Source organism: Chanos chanos, chromosome 13, assembly GCF_902362185.1.
Source record: "Chanos chanos chromosome 13, fChaCha1.1, whole genome shotgun sequence".
Classification (NCBI taxonomy): Eukaryota; Metazoa; Chordata; class Actinopteri; order Gonorynchiformes; family Chanidae; genus Chanos; species Chanos chanos.
In genome coordinates this window covers 1,925,001-1,942,012 of record NC_044507.1, presented here as the reverse complement: position 1 = coordinate 1,942,012, position 17,012 = coordinate 1,925,001, and the positions used below count along the sequence as shown (strand labels likewise).

Genomic DNA, 17,012 nt, shown 5'->3' with positions numbered 1-17,012 from the left:
TGCCCTGTGTGTGAGTATTTAATGCTGTGTGTGAGTCTTTAATGCCCTGTCGATGGGAAAGGAGCTGCAGCAGGTCTGTCTGTCAAATCCAGGAATATTTCAGTTTATTTTATTTTAAACCTTCAAATTAAATCTCTCTTTTAAACCTTTATTTTAAACCTTTATTTGAGTCATTAGTCTTGATTTTAGCCTGTACTGAAAGATTACGCTATCACCATATTGGCCAATACACGCCTGTCCCGCTATCCCTCTTCACAAACTCAAAGACTAAAACCCTCTTTGTCCTAAATGTTCTCACCGCTGAGTGTGACAGACTGAACCAGAGACGGGTTTTTTTCCCCTGTTAGACATTACTGCCACAGCCTGCAGTCGCTCTGCTTCGGTCATTCATCAGCGCACAGGACAGAGAAGGACACATGGACTTAATGTGGACTTTAGAACTCAGATGCTACAATCCAGACCTATTCACACTGCTGTAGAGACAATCTGCCACGGTGCACACAGGGAAAGAAGTGAATTATTGAGAGAGCCATTGTCTGGGCTATGCTGGCATGAATTTGGTGGCCTGTGTTTAGGTCACAGAGACAGAGAGAGACTCCTCTGTGCTGTGACAGTCAGAGATAGGAGAGTGATAAAAACCCAGTTCATCAATTTACCTCCATTCACATGGAAATCTAAACTTTTAATACAAAACCCACAGTCTGAACAAGAAGTCCATTAAAACAGTCTTTTACCCATTTAATCTCTCTCTTTTTCTCCCTCTCTCTCTCTCTCTCATTCTCTCTCACTTCCTCTCTCTCTTTTTCCGTTTCTGATATGAAAGAGATGTTAGGATAATGATTTAATCTAAATGCCATGCAGCCATTGTGAAATGGAATCAGCTAATACCACCGATAATACAATTTATAATGAAGAGTCCCTTCAACAGGGCACTCTTCCTAAATGCATACCTGTGTGTGCGCGTGCATGTGTGTGTGCGCGCTGGCGCGTGTGTCTGTGTGGTCGCAGTCGCGTTCGCTTGTGTGTGTGTGTGTGAGTGTGTGAGTGTGTGAATGTGTTCATGTATGTGTGTGTGCGTGAGTGTGTGTAAGTATCTGATCCCCTAGGCTGAGCTGATGGTGGGTGGGATTATTGTGCGTGAAGGGCATTGTGTGCAGTGAATACACTCAAAAGAGCAAGAGAGAGAGAGAGAGAGAGAGAGAGAGAGAGAGAGAGAGAGGGAGAGAAAGAGAGAGAGAGAGAGAGAGAGAGAGAGAGAGGGAGAGAGGGAGAGAGAGAGGGAGCAGGCGGTCTGTGTGTTTGGCTCTCTCATATGTTAACAGAGCGTGCATTCATTAGAGAGGTAATGCGGCTTTGGGGCCGTTCTCTGGTTTAGAGAGGAAATGGAGTCTAATGATTATTCATCCATTTAAGAGTGTTATACCAAACTATAGAGCCACTGAAAAACACTATATCGTCTATTTCACCAAGGCTTAAGGGCGGCAAGTAATAACCCAGAGGAAAAAGGAAGAAGCCCTTCATTAAGGCATTACCTCATTCACAAAATCAACCTACACTGTCACTGTCTTCACTCTAATCCACCCTATTTCTGCTCCCCTAACTTTAAGACCTGAGTTTCTGGTGACGGACAGATCCCCTGACCAATCAACACTCCACACAGGGTACCATCGTTAGTTTCACCATTGGGCTGGGAAGAGAAGGTCATGTTTGTGTGACCTTGGTTACTATGGAGACGGCTTGTTAGAGTCCGTTGACCGTTAGAGTTGTTGAACGGTTGACACAGTTCGTAAAGCCAAAACGAAGCATAAAACAGATCTCACACACAGACACACACGCACGCACACCCACACACACACACACCACTTCAAAGACAAAAGGATTAGAAAAGGCCTACAGATAGTCATAACAAAATGAAAAACAGTCATATTTCATAAATGGGGAGGTTAAATTTGATAAAGGGGATGCCTGTTACTGTTTAATGTGGGTTTAATCTTTGCAAAACGTGTGATGGAGAGAAACTGAATTGAAAATAAAGAGTAATTGGAGAGTGTTTCACAAGGAGAGATCAAACACTGAACAGAAAATATGACCTCTTACATCCAATAGCCTAACATATACACACACCTCACACACACACACACATCATTTTCAGCTAAGACATTCATGAACACGGCAGAGGGCTGAACAGTGTAGATGCTCTGTCACAAACAGTGACAAAAACCTCCATAATATATAGTGCTGTCTGCTGATGGTGTGCTGGTGTGTTTTTGTGCAAAAATGAAGCAGTGAATGGTGTGTGTGTGTGTGCTGGTGTGTTTTTGTGTAAAAATCACCTAGGCTCACACGTACACACAGACACACGCACACCAACACACACATACACAAGCATCCAAACATACACACACACACACACACACACTGACAGCCTCACAGGAGAACATATCCTGACCACACTTTGTCCTTATTGGTCTTTTAAATTCACTTTAGACCACATGCTTGTTCCACGTTCACACAAGCACTCAAGACCTTTACCTCAAGTACTTTACAAACTCAGTCAGATGTGAACAGTTCTGAATAGAGCAAAACAGAGAGCAGGAGAGAGAGAGAGGGAGAGAGAGAGATAAAGACATACCTCAGAAAACACTCTGTCCTGTATATAATCCGTCTGGATGGAGACAGTGGGAAGTGGAACGCATGGGGAGAAAAAGAGAGAGAGAAAGAAAGTGAGAGAGAAGAAAGAGGCATCCAGGTGAGTGAAAGGCCGCACACATTCAGTGTGTGTGAGTGAATTAATGGAGCTAATAGGATCATGGCTAGCCATCTGTCCATGCCACCAAGGGACTGTCTATAAATAACACCATAGCTTTATCGCTAACGCTAACAGCCCACTCCAGGCCACTACATCACCGGTAGCATTCCAGCTAACACTGCTACTCCTGCCTCTAGGTGGAACAGTCACACTGCCACACACAACACTGCTCTACGAGTGCACTAAACTCACCATAAAAATACTGAGGGGTGAGTATGGAAAATGTTACACACATACACACTGTGACAGAGGGCTCTGTCTCCTTTCCCCCGCACCAACCGTATTCCATTCCATATCCCATAGTTCTAGAGTATTCATTCATTCATTTATTCATTCGTGTTTGTGTCCCATTGCCTGTACGTGTTTACATACATATCACGAACGCACATATCCCACTGAAATATTGCGCTAGCTTCGAGGGTGCACACTCGAAGCAAGCAGCAGATTACCCGGTTTCATACACACAAACATTTCCAATTCACGTTCACAGTGTTACAGTTTAAAACACACTACGAACACACCCAAATGTTTGTTATCGTCTCTACTGTCGTTGTCTTCACTGTTACCGTCTTTATCGTATTACACACACACAATTACTCATTGAAATGTTTGTTCCTGTCTTTATTGTAGTTAGCGCTCGGTTTAAATGCTCTTTTTGTGTTACAGTATTTCGTACATAGTACCTCTGTGGCACACCTAGGTACAACTTCCGGAGCAGGGGAGGGCTAAACAGAGGTGCAGCAATTCGGGCAGGTTTATCGGTGCCAACCCAAGTGGCGCATGCGGGGTGCGCACGGAGAACGGGTTGCACTACCAGCAAATTGGTTTCATGTTTAAAATGTAATGATCGGCTGGACTAGCAGAGAAATACAGGACGATGATGATGATGATGATGATATATCTGTGATTGTGCATATGTATGGAAATGAATTACTAACTGCAATATTATTTTAAATTAACAGAATGTGGCTGGTATGTTCCGGGGGAGGGGTTTAGCATTGAAAACGGGGTTTCAATCATTATGTGTGGAAGGAGTAAGGAGAGTTGAGTTGAGTTGAGTTGAGTTTTTTTACTTTTTTCTTTCACTGTATGTATACATATATAAATTTTTGGACACTTTTTCACTTTTTTGCACTTTGGTTGGGACTGGATTTGTGCACTGTAAATAATAGTGCACCATAGTGCAATATGCGGCGCAGCCATTTTTTGTGTTTTGGGGCAACCCGAACCCCTGTTCGACCTACCCCACGACACACACACACACACACACACACACACACACACACAGACATACACACACACGCACATACGCACGCACACACACACACACACACATGCGTGCACACACACACAGACGCATAAATATATACAGTGAAAGAGAGGGAGCCATGTGAGTCGTTGCTAAGGTAACCTTATGCTTCTTAACCTTATGTGGCATATTTTCACCTGTTCTCATTGTCTGATTAAACAGTTCCTGTCCAGCATTTTAGATCAGCGTTTTTAATGGGATTATGTGCGATTAGAGGACATGATGGTCTAGCCGCTGGCTGTAGACAGGAAATGGCTAAAGTTTGAGCCAGTGTGGGAGGAACTGGCACCAAATCCTTCTTTTTTTTTTTTTTAAGTTCTACACTGATTTATGACTGATCTTCACCCTGTGACCATGCATGTGTTATCTGCACCAGGAACATTCACTCAGTTTTATTGTCTTAAAATGACAACAAGCTCCGATTCACAGTACGAGAGAGGTCAAAATACAGAAATATACAGCACCTGTGAGTGTGAGTGTGTGTGTGTCTGTGTGTGTGTGCGTGCGTGCGTGTGTGTGAAGTGAAAGAGAAAGACAGCAGGATGACACAGGCATTACTGTTGTAAAGCTCTACCTCGTCTGCGGTCAGACACTGCTGAATCAGTCTGCTGAGTGTTTGTCACGGCAGGCTGGGTAAAATGGCTTTCGGGTTGTTTCGTTCTAAAACGCAGCTGTGTTGTCTGCTGTGCTCGGAGAGTCTCCTTCACCCCGTGGAGCTGTCCTGTAAGCACAGCTTCTGTAAGGAGTGTCTGAGGAAACACTGGGACAAAAAGAAATCTCGCAAATGTCCAAAGTGCAAGAGGAGATCCTCCAAGGAGTTACCCGCTGCCTCCCAGCCCAAGCCAGAGCAGCTGTGTCACCTCCACAGGGAGAAACTCAAACTCTTCTGTCTGGAGGACGTGGAGCCCATATGTACGATGTGTCGCTTTTCTAAAGTACACTCCGCTCACACGTTCAGACCCATGGACGAAGCTGCACTGGACCTCAAGGTACAGTATCGCCTCTTCATCTTTAGCCTGTGTGTTTACATATAGTCTTCCTTCAAACATACAACAACACAGTAAAAACCACACATTACCACTGCAACCACTGCACACACCATGAAAAACACTAAATGACATTGTAAGTATTGTAAGATCCATGCATTACGACCATACAGACCATTAGGAACACTAACTGGCACAGTAGAGTAACAGCCATACATTTCTACCACAGAGACCACTGGCAACACCAAATGACATAAGTTTATGAGGATTTATATGGTGTTCATGCATTGTACAAAACAACAGATTTTAAGAACTCATCCTGAATCATTCCAGACAGTCAAAAGCATGATGCTGTAATTCGTAATGTCTGCATTTTCTCGGCGGCAATGACACATCTGACCACCATGTTTTCAATCCACGGAGGAACTGCTTGTATGAAATATTCATGATCGCTACAACAACAAACAAGTTGTTCTTGCATTGTTCTTCCATGCTCTCAGGCTGTTAAGATGATTCATGTATTTGAGAATATGCAAATGATACTGCAACAGAACTCAATATCCTACCAGACATTTGGTTAATTTTCATAGTGAGGGAAACAGTCTTCTTATCAATATTATTTGAACATTTCTGTAGGCTGTCCCTTCTCCACAGGAAAGTCTACAGCACTTATCAGTGTGGTGAAGTTTCTATGAAAGTCCAAGGATGTCGTAAAGGCCACTGGTTACCACAGTAGCAGTAAACACTACCAACCTCCCAGTGGGTGTGCCAGTATCAGTGTTGAATTATGTGTTTACAACACCCCGGTCATCTGGCATGAGACACTGAGCCAACTTATATCTTGTCTCAGAAATGTCAAATGACCTCATTTTACTGTGAGATTTAATGGCATTTTTCCTCTGTCATAGCTGTCCTTTCGGTTGTTACAAGCGAGGTCGTATCCTGTGTTGAGGCTTAGTAAAAGAATTGCACATGATGTTGAATAGCTTTAATTATCTCAGTTACACCAGCTGACATTTGGAGAAGTCAATTTTTTATTGTAAAAATGTTATTTAAAATAACAGAAGACTTTTAATTGGAACTACAAGAGCAGCAGTTATGCTCTCTGAAAGTATATCTGAACAGTTATGCCACTTTCACATTTCTCACTTTTCAATTTTTTAACACCAGATGGATCATATATCCACATTTAATTCTATTCTATATTCTCAGAAAGGGTATATATATATATGTGTGTGGGTGTGGGTGTGTGTGTGTGTGTATATATATGTATGTATGTATGTATATACACACACACACACACACACACACACACACACACACATATATATATATATATATATATATATATATATATATATATATATATATATATATATATATATACACACACACACACACACAAATATATGTGTGTGTGTGTGTGTGCGTTTGTGCGTGTGTGTGCGCGCGTGTTTGTGTGTGATGTGTGGAAAAAAAGGTATATTTGGTTAGGTTTTGTAACTTGAAGTTTTGACGTATTCATCATTTGTATTTAGGAAGAGATTGAACCTAAAGTAAAGCCCCTGAAGGACCGACTGAGTTTGTTTTTGAACACAAAACTCGCCTGCAATCAGATGGTGAACTACATAAAGGTGAGAAACATGAGTGCACAGGTAAAATACAACACCAGAACTGGACCATTTTCACTGCGGTTAATCAATATGTATGTCCTTACAGATCCAAGCTCAGAACACAGAGAGACAGATTAAAGAGGAGTTTGAGAAACTTCATCAGTTTCTACGAGATGAAGAGGCGGCCAGGATAGCTGCACTGAGGGAGGAAGAGGAGGAGAAGATTCAGATGATGAAGGGAAAGATGGACGAAATGAGAACAGAAATATCTTCTCTCGCAGATGTAATTAAATCCATTCAGGAGGAGTTATATGCTGACGACCTGTCTTTCCTGCTGGTAAGCAGGCTCACTGTTCATTGGAGAAACGCTCTCTTTTTCACCATGACATCCTCTTACATAGATCATTTTATGTCCAGTATACATCTGCATTAAACACATTTTTCTATTCATCCTGCAGAACTATAAGGCCACAGTGCAAAGGTAAGGGAACAACTCCCTCTCTGTGGGTTTGTAAGTACCTATCCACCAGTGAGCTCCCTCCTCACACAACCATCACCTCCATCAAGCACACGCTCCGTCTGTCATGGATGTGGCCAATCGCATGTCTATCCACATTATGAGTCACACAGCATTATCAGACAACAAAACATGATTGGAGGAGAGCAGTATTCACTCCGTTCCACCTTTCTATACACAGGCTGTGAATGACCATCACTGGGTAAGAGGGGGCAGGGACAGTTACAGGGGACGGGGACAGTCACACGCACAAGAAACTCAGCCTATCGCCATAGTTCAGTAAGTACGCTGCAGCAGTGATCACAAACGCAGGGCAAACCTCTGTACTGTTCAGTGATCACAGACGCAGGGCAAACCTCTGTACTGTTCAGTGATCACAGACGCAGGGCAAACCTCTGTACTGTTCAGTGATCACAGACGCAGGGCAAACCTCTGTACTGTTCAGTACTGTGATAATTTACTACATTTCCCTACGGTTTCTTAGGTCCAACATCCTACATTAAAATGGCGACGGTACAAACAGACTGGTTTTGGCAGGTGATGGTACAAACGGACTGGTTTTGGCAGGTGACGGTACAGACGGACAGGTTTTGGCAGGTGATGGCACAGACGGACAGGGTTTGGCAGGTGACGGCACAGACGGACAGGTTTTGGCAGGTGACGGTACAAACAGACAGGTTTTGGCAGGTGATGGTAATAAACGGACAGGTTTTGGCAGGTGATGGTAATAAACGGACAGGTTTTGGCAGGTGATGGTAATAAACGGACAGGTTTTGGCAGGTGACGGTACAGACGGACAGGTTTTGGCAGGTGATGGTACAGACGGACAGGTTTTGGCAGGTGATGGTAATAAACGGACAGGTTTTGGCAGGTGATGGTACAGACGGACAGGTTTTGGCAGGTGATGGTAATAAACGGACAGGTTTTGGCAGGTGATGGTAATAAACGCACAGGTTTTGGCAGGTGACGGTACAGACGGACAGGTTTTGGCAGGCGACGGTACAGACGGACAGGTTTTGGCAGGTGACGGTACAGACGGACAGGTTTTGGCAGGTGATGGTAATAAACGGACAGGTTTTGGCAGGTGATGGTAATAAACGGACAGGTTTTGGCAGGTGACGGTACAGACGGACAGGTTTTGGCAGGCGACGGTACAGACGGACAGGTTTTGGCAGGTGACGGTACAGACGGACAGGTTTTGGCAGGTGATGGTAATAAACGGACAGGTTTTGGCAGGTGATGGTAATAAACGGACAGGTTTTGGCAGGTGACGGTACAGACGGACAGGTTTTGGCAGGTGATGGTAATAAACGGACAGGTTTTGGCAGGTGATGGTAATAAACGGACAGGTTTTGGCAGGTGACGGTACAGACGGACAGGTTTTGGCAGGTGATGGTAATAAACGGACAGGTTTTGGCAGGTGATGGTAATAAACGGACAGGTTTTGGCAGGTGAGGGTAATAAACGGACAGGTTTTGGCAGGTGAGGGTACAGACGGACAGGTTTTGGCAGGTGATGGTACAGACGGACAGGTTTTGGCAGGTGATGGTAATAAACGGACAGGTTTTGGCAGGTGACGGTACAGACGGACAGGTTTTGGCAGGTGATGGTAATAAACGCACAGGTTTTGGCAGGTGACGGTACAGACGGACAGGTTTTGGCAGGCGACGGTACAGACGGACAGGTTTTGGCAGGTGATGGTAATAAACGGACAGGTTTTGGCAGGTGATGGTAATAAACGGACAGGTTTTGGCAGGTGACGGTACAGACGGACAGGTTTTGGCAGGTGATGGTACAGACGGACAGGTTTTGGCAGGTGATGGTAATAAACGGACAGGTTTTGGCAGGTGATGGTAATAAACGGACAGGTTTTGGCAGGTGACGGTACAGACGGACAGGTTTTGGCAGGTGATGGTAATAAACGGACAGGTTTTGGCAGGTGACGGTACAGACGGACAGGTTTTGGCAGGCGACGGTACAGACGGACAGGTGGTAGGGAGAGGGCAGTGGAGGGAGGAGTAAAGAGGAAAGGGTGTTCTTCCTCAACCCCTATGAGGACGTCACCTGCACAGATGGGTTGGATGACTGATAAAGACAGAACATCCTGCATAATTAAGTTAACCTATAGACACACAGGCTAGAGTTCTTCACCCACCTCACATGTGACCACCCAAAGCGCCGTGAACAGCGGTGCGTTCGTGATTTCACTTTACGTTGTTTTGAAAGAGTATAGGCCAGTAGACAAACCACTAAAGACACAACCTCACACAACTCAGTCCGCACAACAGAAACCTAAACAGCCCTTCTGAAGTTAACGTTTTTATAGCACTGACTCCTGAATGTGATTCCAGAACCCAGTACACACTGAGAGATCCGGAGGTGGTATCAGGAGTACTGATCAATGTGGCAGAACACCTGGGCAACCTGAAGTTCAGAGTCTGGGAGAAGATGGAGGAGATTGTTCAGTATAGTGAGTCCTCTTTGTCCTGATGTTTACAGTCTGTTCCATACAGCTTTCATTCAGAGATATTTGCTGTCTGTAATAAGATTCTGTAAATACTCCAAACCATACTATGACAACAACCAAATGAAATGCATCTCTCTCTCTCTCTGTCTCCCTCTCTCTCTGTCTCTCTCTGTCTCTCTCTGTCTCCCTCTGTCTCTCTCTGTCTCCATCTGTCTCTCTCTGTCTCTCTCTCTCTCTCTCTCTCTCTCTCTCTCTCTCTCTCTCTCTCTCTCTCTCTCTCTAGCTCCTGTGATTCTGGACCCAAACACCTCCCATGTAAACCTGACAGTGAGTGAAGATCTGCTGGGTGTGAGATTCTGCGGTAAGGCTCAGCTGGTTCCTGATAACCCAGAGAGATTTAAAGACTGTCTGTGGGTGGTTGGCTCTCAGGGCTTTGACTCAGGTTCTCACCGCTGGGAGGTTGAGGTTGGAGAGAACGCGGATTGGGCTGTGGGTGTGACCACAGAGAACCGGAGGAAGAGATGGGGCATCTGGAGAGGGAACTACGTAAACGTCCAGTACGGCGCTGCTTCGTCCGAGTCACACCACACACTCCTCCATGTCAAAGACCTTCGTAAGGTCCGAGTCAAACTGGACTGGGATGGCGGTACCGTGTCGTTCTGCGACGCAGTAAACGAACAGCTCCTCCACACTTTCACACACACCTTCTTGGAGCAGGTCATCCCGTATTTTTGTGTCCAGAGCTCAGGTCCCCCTCTGCGCGTCCTGCCCACCTTCGAGATGCGGAACAGCCAACAGCCTATGCACTCACTAGACTACACCACTCAACAGTATAGCCCACTGACACTGACTGACCATTCAACATACACAACCACATACTCAACAGTATAGCCCACTGACACTGACTGACCATTCACCATATACGACCACATACTCAACAGTATAGCCCACTGACACTGACTGACCATTCACCATACACGACCACATACTCAACAGTATAGCCCACTGACACTGACTGACCATTCACCATACACGACCACATACTCAACAGTATAGCCCACTGACACTGACTGACCATTCACCATACACGACCACATACTCAACAGTATAGCCCACTGACACTGACTGACCATTCACCATACACGACCACATACTCAACAGTATAGCCCACTGACACTGACTGACCATTCACCATATACGACCACGTACTCAACAGTATAGCCCACTGACACTGACTGACCATTCACCATACACGACCACATACTCAACAGTATAGCCCACTGACACTGACTGACCATTCACCATACACGACCACATACTCAACAGTATAGCCCACTGACACTGACTGACCATTCACCATACACGACCACATACTCAACAGTATAGCCCACTGACACTGACTGACCATTCACCATACACGACCACATACTCAGCAGTATAGCCCACTGACACTGACTGACCATTCACCATACACGAGCACATACTCAACAGTATAGCCCACTGACACTGACTGACCATTCACCATACACGACCACATACTCAACAGTATAGCCCACTGACACTGACTGACCATTCACCATACACGACCACATACTCAACAGTATAGCCCACTGACACTGACTGACCATTCACCATATACGACCACGTACTCAACAGTATAGCCCACTGACAGTTTTACGACCATTCAGAAACAGCTTTGATTCATTCATCTGTTCATTCGTCCATTCATTAATTCATTGATTCATTCATTCATGTGAATAAATACAAATTCAAATTTAACACAGAAGCCATAAATCTGACAGTAAAAAAAGCACTTAGTCTAAATACTGCAAAGAAAAGAGTCATGGGGTCAAAGGTCATGACTGGACTGGAGATGAAGAACATTTCATTTGATCACGGACGCCCATTTCTGTGAGGATGTTTGATTGATATGGTCTCTCAAACTGGGGAAATTGATGTGGCAGTTCCCTCAGCTAATCACAGGCCAGTGTTGTGGTGTGGGCGGAGCTTGATGCCTGATGGAAAGGCTGAACTCTGTCTCTGTCATGACTCCCACTGAGGCTGAGCCTGTAGAAACCCCAGTCTGTGATTGGCTAAACCACGATCACACACACGCACACTGTAAACGAATACACCAGCGTTGGAGAAGCATGGAAAGTGTGAAAGCATTGTGAAGCTGTGTGGTGGAGCAGACACAGAGGGACAGACAGACAGAGGGACAGACAGACAGACAGACAGAGGGACAGACATACAGAGGGACAGACAGACGGACGGACAGAGGACAGACAGACAGACAGAGGGACAGACAGACAGACAGCGGGACAGACAGACAGACAGCGGGACAGACAGACAGACAGAGGGACAGACAGACAGACAGACAGACAGAGGGACAGACAGACAGACAGAGGGACAGACAGACAGACAGACAGAGGGACGGACAGACAGACAGAGGGACAGACAGACAGACAGAGGGACAGAGAGTATTCTCTTGTCTGAAGGCTTTCGGTCCGAGGCGCGTGAGAAACAGGACGGTTAAGTTGGACAGATATACTCAGCAGACAGAGGGTCACTCATAATGAGTACAGTGAGATCCATACTGCTGAAACAATAATGAATTTACTATTATTATTTCTATTTTTATTATTATTCTTACTGTTATTATTACTGCTGGACATCTGACCTTTGAACTCTGCTACACGGTCACTGCTTTCGTCATGTACTGTCACTGCGGTGTCCTGCACTGTCTCTACAGCGTCATTTACTGTCACTGCGGTGTACTGCACTGTCTCTACAGCGTCATTTACTGTCACTGCGGTGTACTGCACTGTCTCTGCAGCGTCATGTACTGTCACTGCGGTGTACTGCACTGTCTCTACAGCGTCATTTACTGTCACTGCGGTGTACTGCACTGTCTCTACAGCGTCATTTACTGTCACTGCGGTGTACTGCACTGTCTCTACAGCGTCATGTACTGTCACTGCGGTGTACTGCACTGTCTCTACAGCGTCATGTACTGTCACTGCGGTGTCCTGCACTGTCTCTACAGCGTCATTTACTGTCACTGCGGTGTACTGCACTGTCTCTACAGCGTCATGTACTGTCACTGCGGTGTACTGCACTGTCTCTACAGCGTCATGTACTGTCACTGCGGTGTACTGCACTGTCTCTACAGCGTCATTTACTGTCACTGCGGTGTACTGCACTGTCTCTACAGCGTCATGTACTGTCACTGCGGTGTACTGCACTGTCTCTACAGCGTCATTTACTGTCACTGCGGTGTACTGCACTGTCTCTACAGCGTCATGTACTGTCACTGCGGTGTACTGCACTGTCTCTACAGCGTCATTTACTGTCACTGCGGTGTACTGCACTGTCTCTACAGCGTCATGTACTGTCACTGCGGTGTACTGCACTGTCTCTACAGCGTCATGTACTGTCACTGCGGTGTCCTGCACTGTCTCTACAGCGTCATTTACTGTCACTGCGGTGTACTGCACTGTCTCTACAGCGTCATTTACTGTCACTGCGGTGTACTGCACTGTCTCTACAGCGTCATGTACTGTCACTGCGGTGTACTGCACTGTCTCTACAGCGTCATGTACTGTCACTGCGGTGTACTGCACTGTCTCTACAGCGTCATGTACTGTCACTGCGGTGTACTGTACTGTCTCTACAGCTTCATGTACTGTCACTGCGGTGTACTGCACTGTCTCTACAGCGTCATTTACTGTCACTGCGGTGTACTGCACTGTCTCTACAGCGTCATGTACTGTCACTGCGGTGTACTGCACTGTCTCTACAGCGTCATGTACTGTCACTGCGGTGTACTGCACTGTCTCTACAGCGTCATGTACTGTCACTGCGGTGTACTGCACTGTCTCTACAGCGTCATTTACTGTCACTGCGGTGTACTGCACTGTCTCTACAGCGTCATGTACTGTCACTGCGGTGTACTGCACTGTCTCTACAGCGTCATGTACTGTCACTGCGGTGTACTGCACTGTCTCTACAGCGTCATTTACTGTCACTGCGGTGTCCTGCACTGTCTCTACAGCGTGGCCACTGTTTGTCTATCCAGAGCCATCATTTGCAGGAATGGAGAGAAGGAAGGACATTCATTTCTGATTGTTTTCAGGTTTTCCAAATCTGCAATAAGCATTGTGTATGTTTTTTCCAAGAACTTCCTGACAGTGACAGTTTACAAAAAAAAACCTGACTTAAAACATGAAAATATTAAATGTATTATTTCAACCCTTTGTAGTCATTTGAAAGATAATATTTTGTTAAGTATGAGAGTGTAGTGAAGTTTCAGGAACTGCCTCAAACAAGGGAGCCATGCTGGGGTTACAGCCGGCATCATAATCCAGAGGACAAACCCCTGTCCACTAGTTCCACTCTGTCAGACTCAGAGTGTCAGTCAGATCGGTTGCCGTGGAAACAGAAATGCTGTCAGTACTAACGGAATCCTTTCTCAGAGAGTGAGAAAGGTCACTTTGGGGCCATACACACATACACACACACACACACACATATATGACACAGCACAAATAAGTACACATATACACTCTTTACTAACACAGACCAAGACCAAGACCAAGTATTTCACTCACTGCCACAGCTAACAGGAGATTCTGGTCTGGCCTTATAACACCCTTATACCAACATATCACATCTCCACCCCTTATAACAGCCTTATACCAACATATCATCTCATCTCCACCCCTTATTACACCCTTATACCAACGTATCATCTCATCTCCACCCCTTATAACACCCTTATACCAACATATCATCTCATCTCCACCTCTTATAACGCCCTTATACCAACATATCATCTCATCTCCACCTCTTATAACACCCTTATACCAACATATCATCTCATCTCCACCTCTTATAACACCCTTATACCAACATATCTCATCTCCACCCCTTATAACACCCTTATACCAACATATCTCATCTTCACCCCTTATAACAGCCTTATACCAACATATCATCACATCTCCACCCCTTATAACACCCTTATACCAACATATCTTCACCCCTTATAACACCCTTATACCAACATATCACATCTCCACCCCTTATAACGCCCTTATACCAACATATCACATCTCCACCCCTTATAACAGCCTTATACCAACATATCATCTCATCTCCACCTCTTATAACGCCCTTATACCAACATATCACATCTCCACCCCTTATAACAGCCTTATACCAACATATCATCACATCTCCACCCCTTATAACACCCTTATACCAACATATCTTCACCCCTTATAACACCCTTATACCAACATATCACATCTCCACCCCTTATAACACCCTTATACCAACATCTCATCTTCACCCCTTATAACACCCTTATACCAACATATCTTCACCCCTTATAACACCCTTATACCAACATATCACATCTCCACCCCTTATAACGCCCTTATACCAACATATCACATCTCCACCCCTTATAACATCCTTATACCAACATATCATCACATCTCCACCCCTTATAACACCCTTATACCAACATATCACATCTTCACCCCTTATAACTCCCTTATACCAACATATCACATCGCCACCCCTTATAACACCCTTATACCAACATATCACATCTCCACCCCTTATAACAGCCTTATACCAACATATCACATCTCCACCCCTTATAACAGCCTTATACCAACATATCATCTCATCTCTACCCCTTATAACACCCTTATACCAACATATCACATCTCCACCCCTTATAACAGCCTTATACCAACATATCACATCTCCACCCCTTATAACAGCCTTATACCAACATATCATCTCATCTCCACCCCTTATAACAGCCTTATACCAACATATCACATCTCCACCCCTTATAACAGCCTTATACCAACATATCACATCTCCACCCCTTATAACTCCCTTATACCAACATATCACATCTCCACCCCTTATAACTCCCTTATACCAACATATCACATCTCCACCCCTTATAACACCCTTATACCAACATATCACATCTCCACCCCTTATAACAGCCTTATACCAACATATCATCTCATCTCCACCCCTTATAACAGCCTTATACCAACATATCACATCTCCACCCCTTATAACAGCCTTATACCAACATATCACATCTCCACCCCTTATAACTCCCTTATACCAACATATCACATCTCCACCCCTTATAACTCCCTTATACCAACATATCACATCTCCACCCCTTATAACACCCTTATACCAACATATCACATCTCCACCCCTTATAACAGCCTTATACCAACATATCATCTCATCCCCCTGTCTAAAACACATTAGTGTGTTATAGACCCTTTCTAAAGTACATTAGTGTGTTATAGACCCTGTCTAAAACACATTAGTGTGTTATAGACCCTGTCTAAAACACATTAGTGTGTTATAGACCCTGTCTAAAACACATTAGTATGTTATAGACCCTGTCTAAAGTACATTAGTGTGTTATAGACCCTGTCTAAAGTACATTAGTGTGTTATAGACCCTGTCTAAAACACATTAGTGTGTTATAGACCCTGTCTAAAGTACATTAGTGTGTTATAGACCCTGTCTAAAACACATTAGTGTGTTATAGACCCTGTCTAAAGTACATTAGTGTGTTATAGACCCTGTCTAAAGTACATTAGTGTGTTATAGACCCTGTCTAAAATACATTAGTGTGTTATAGAGCTGGTGTGATGTAGACAGTGTGTTATACACAGATCCTGTGTTATACAGTTGAGATATACGGCTGGAATCCCAGCTGGACGTGACTCTCAGGGGAAAACAGATACCCATGATCCTTCAGCAGATGAGCTCGCTTGTCTGCCTTCGCTGGAGAAAAAAGTGAATATTTTCAAAAAGATCTGTCTATCCTGATACCCCCTCTGCTCTCTCTCTCTCTCTCTCTCTCACACACACACACACACACACACACACAGACACACACACACAGTAACATCTATAACGTCTGATCCTGACAGAATCTACCCAGCTCTGACTGGTGCTACGTCCTTCAACCCTGTTCTGTAAAGGTATTCCAAAGAAAACAAACCCTGGATCCTAAACCGCACTTTAAACCAGAGTTATTCTTTAACTACAGCTGTAAGGACACAGAATGCAATGGGTATCCACTGTTTGCTCAGGTCACAAACCCTGGAATGAGATGGGGAGGGGGGACAGGGAGAGAGAGAATGGGAGAGAGAGAGAGTAAGAGAAGGAGAGAGAGAGAGAGACAGAGTAAGAGAGGGAGAGAGAGAGTGTCAAACAGAGAGAAAGACACTGCCTACTGAATGAACACAC

General features: G+C 44.8%; 1 protein-coding gene across 1 annotated transcript in view; it reads left to right on the top strand.

Annotated features, from left to right (window-relative positions):
- Positions 1-4,756: 4,756 nt before the first annotated feature.
- LOC115826581 (zinc-binding protein A33-like) overlaps positions 4,757-17,012 on the top strand; it is a 20,125-nt gene continuing 7,869 nt past the window's right edge. Inside the window, exons 1-6 of the mRNA XM_030790461.1 lie at positions 4,757-5,107; positions 6,643-6,738; positions 6,824-7,054; positions 7,176-7,198; positions 9,586-9,704; positions 9,985-10,531. Of these exons, the coding sequence (XP_030646321.1) occupies positions 4,757-5,107; positions 6,643-6,738; positions 6,824-7,054; positions 7,176-7,198; positions 9,586-9,704; positions 9,985-10,531 (1,367 nt within the window). The remainder of the gene's footprint in view (positions 5,108-6,642; positions 6,739-6,823; positions 7,055-7,175; positions 7,199-9,585; positions 9,705-9,984; positions 10,532-17,012) is intronic.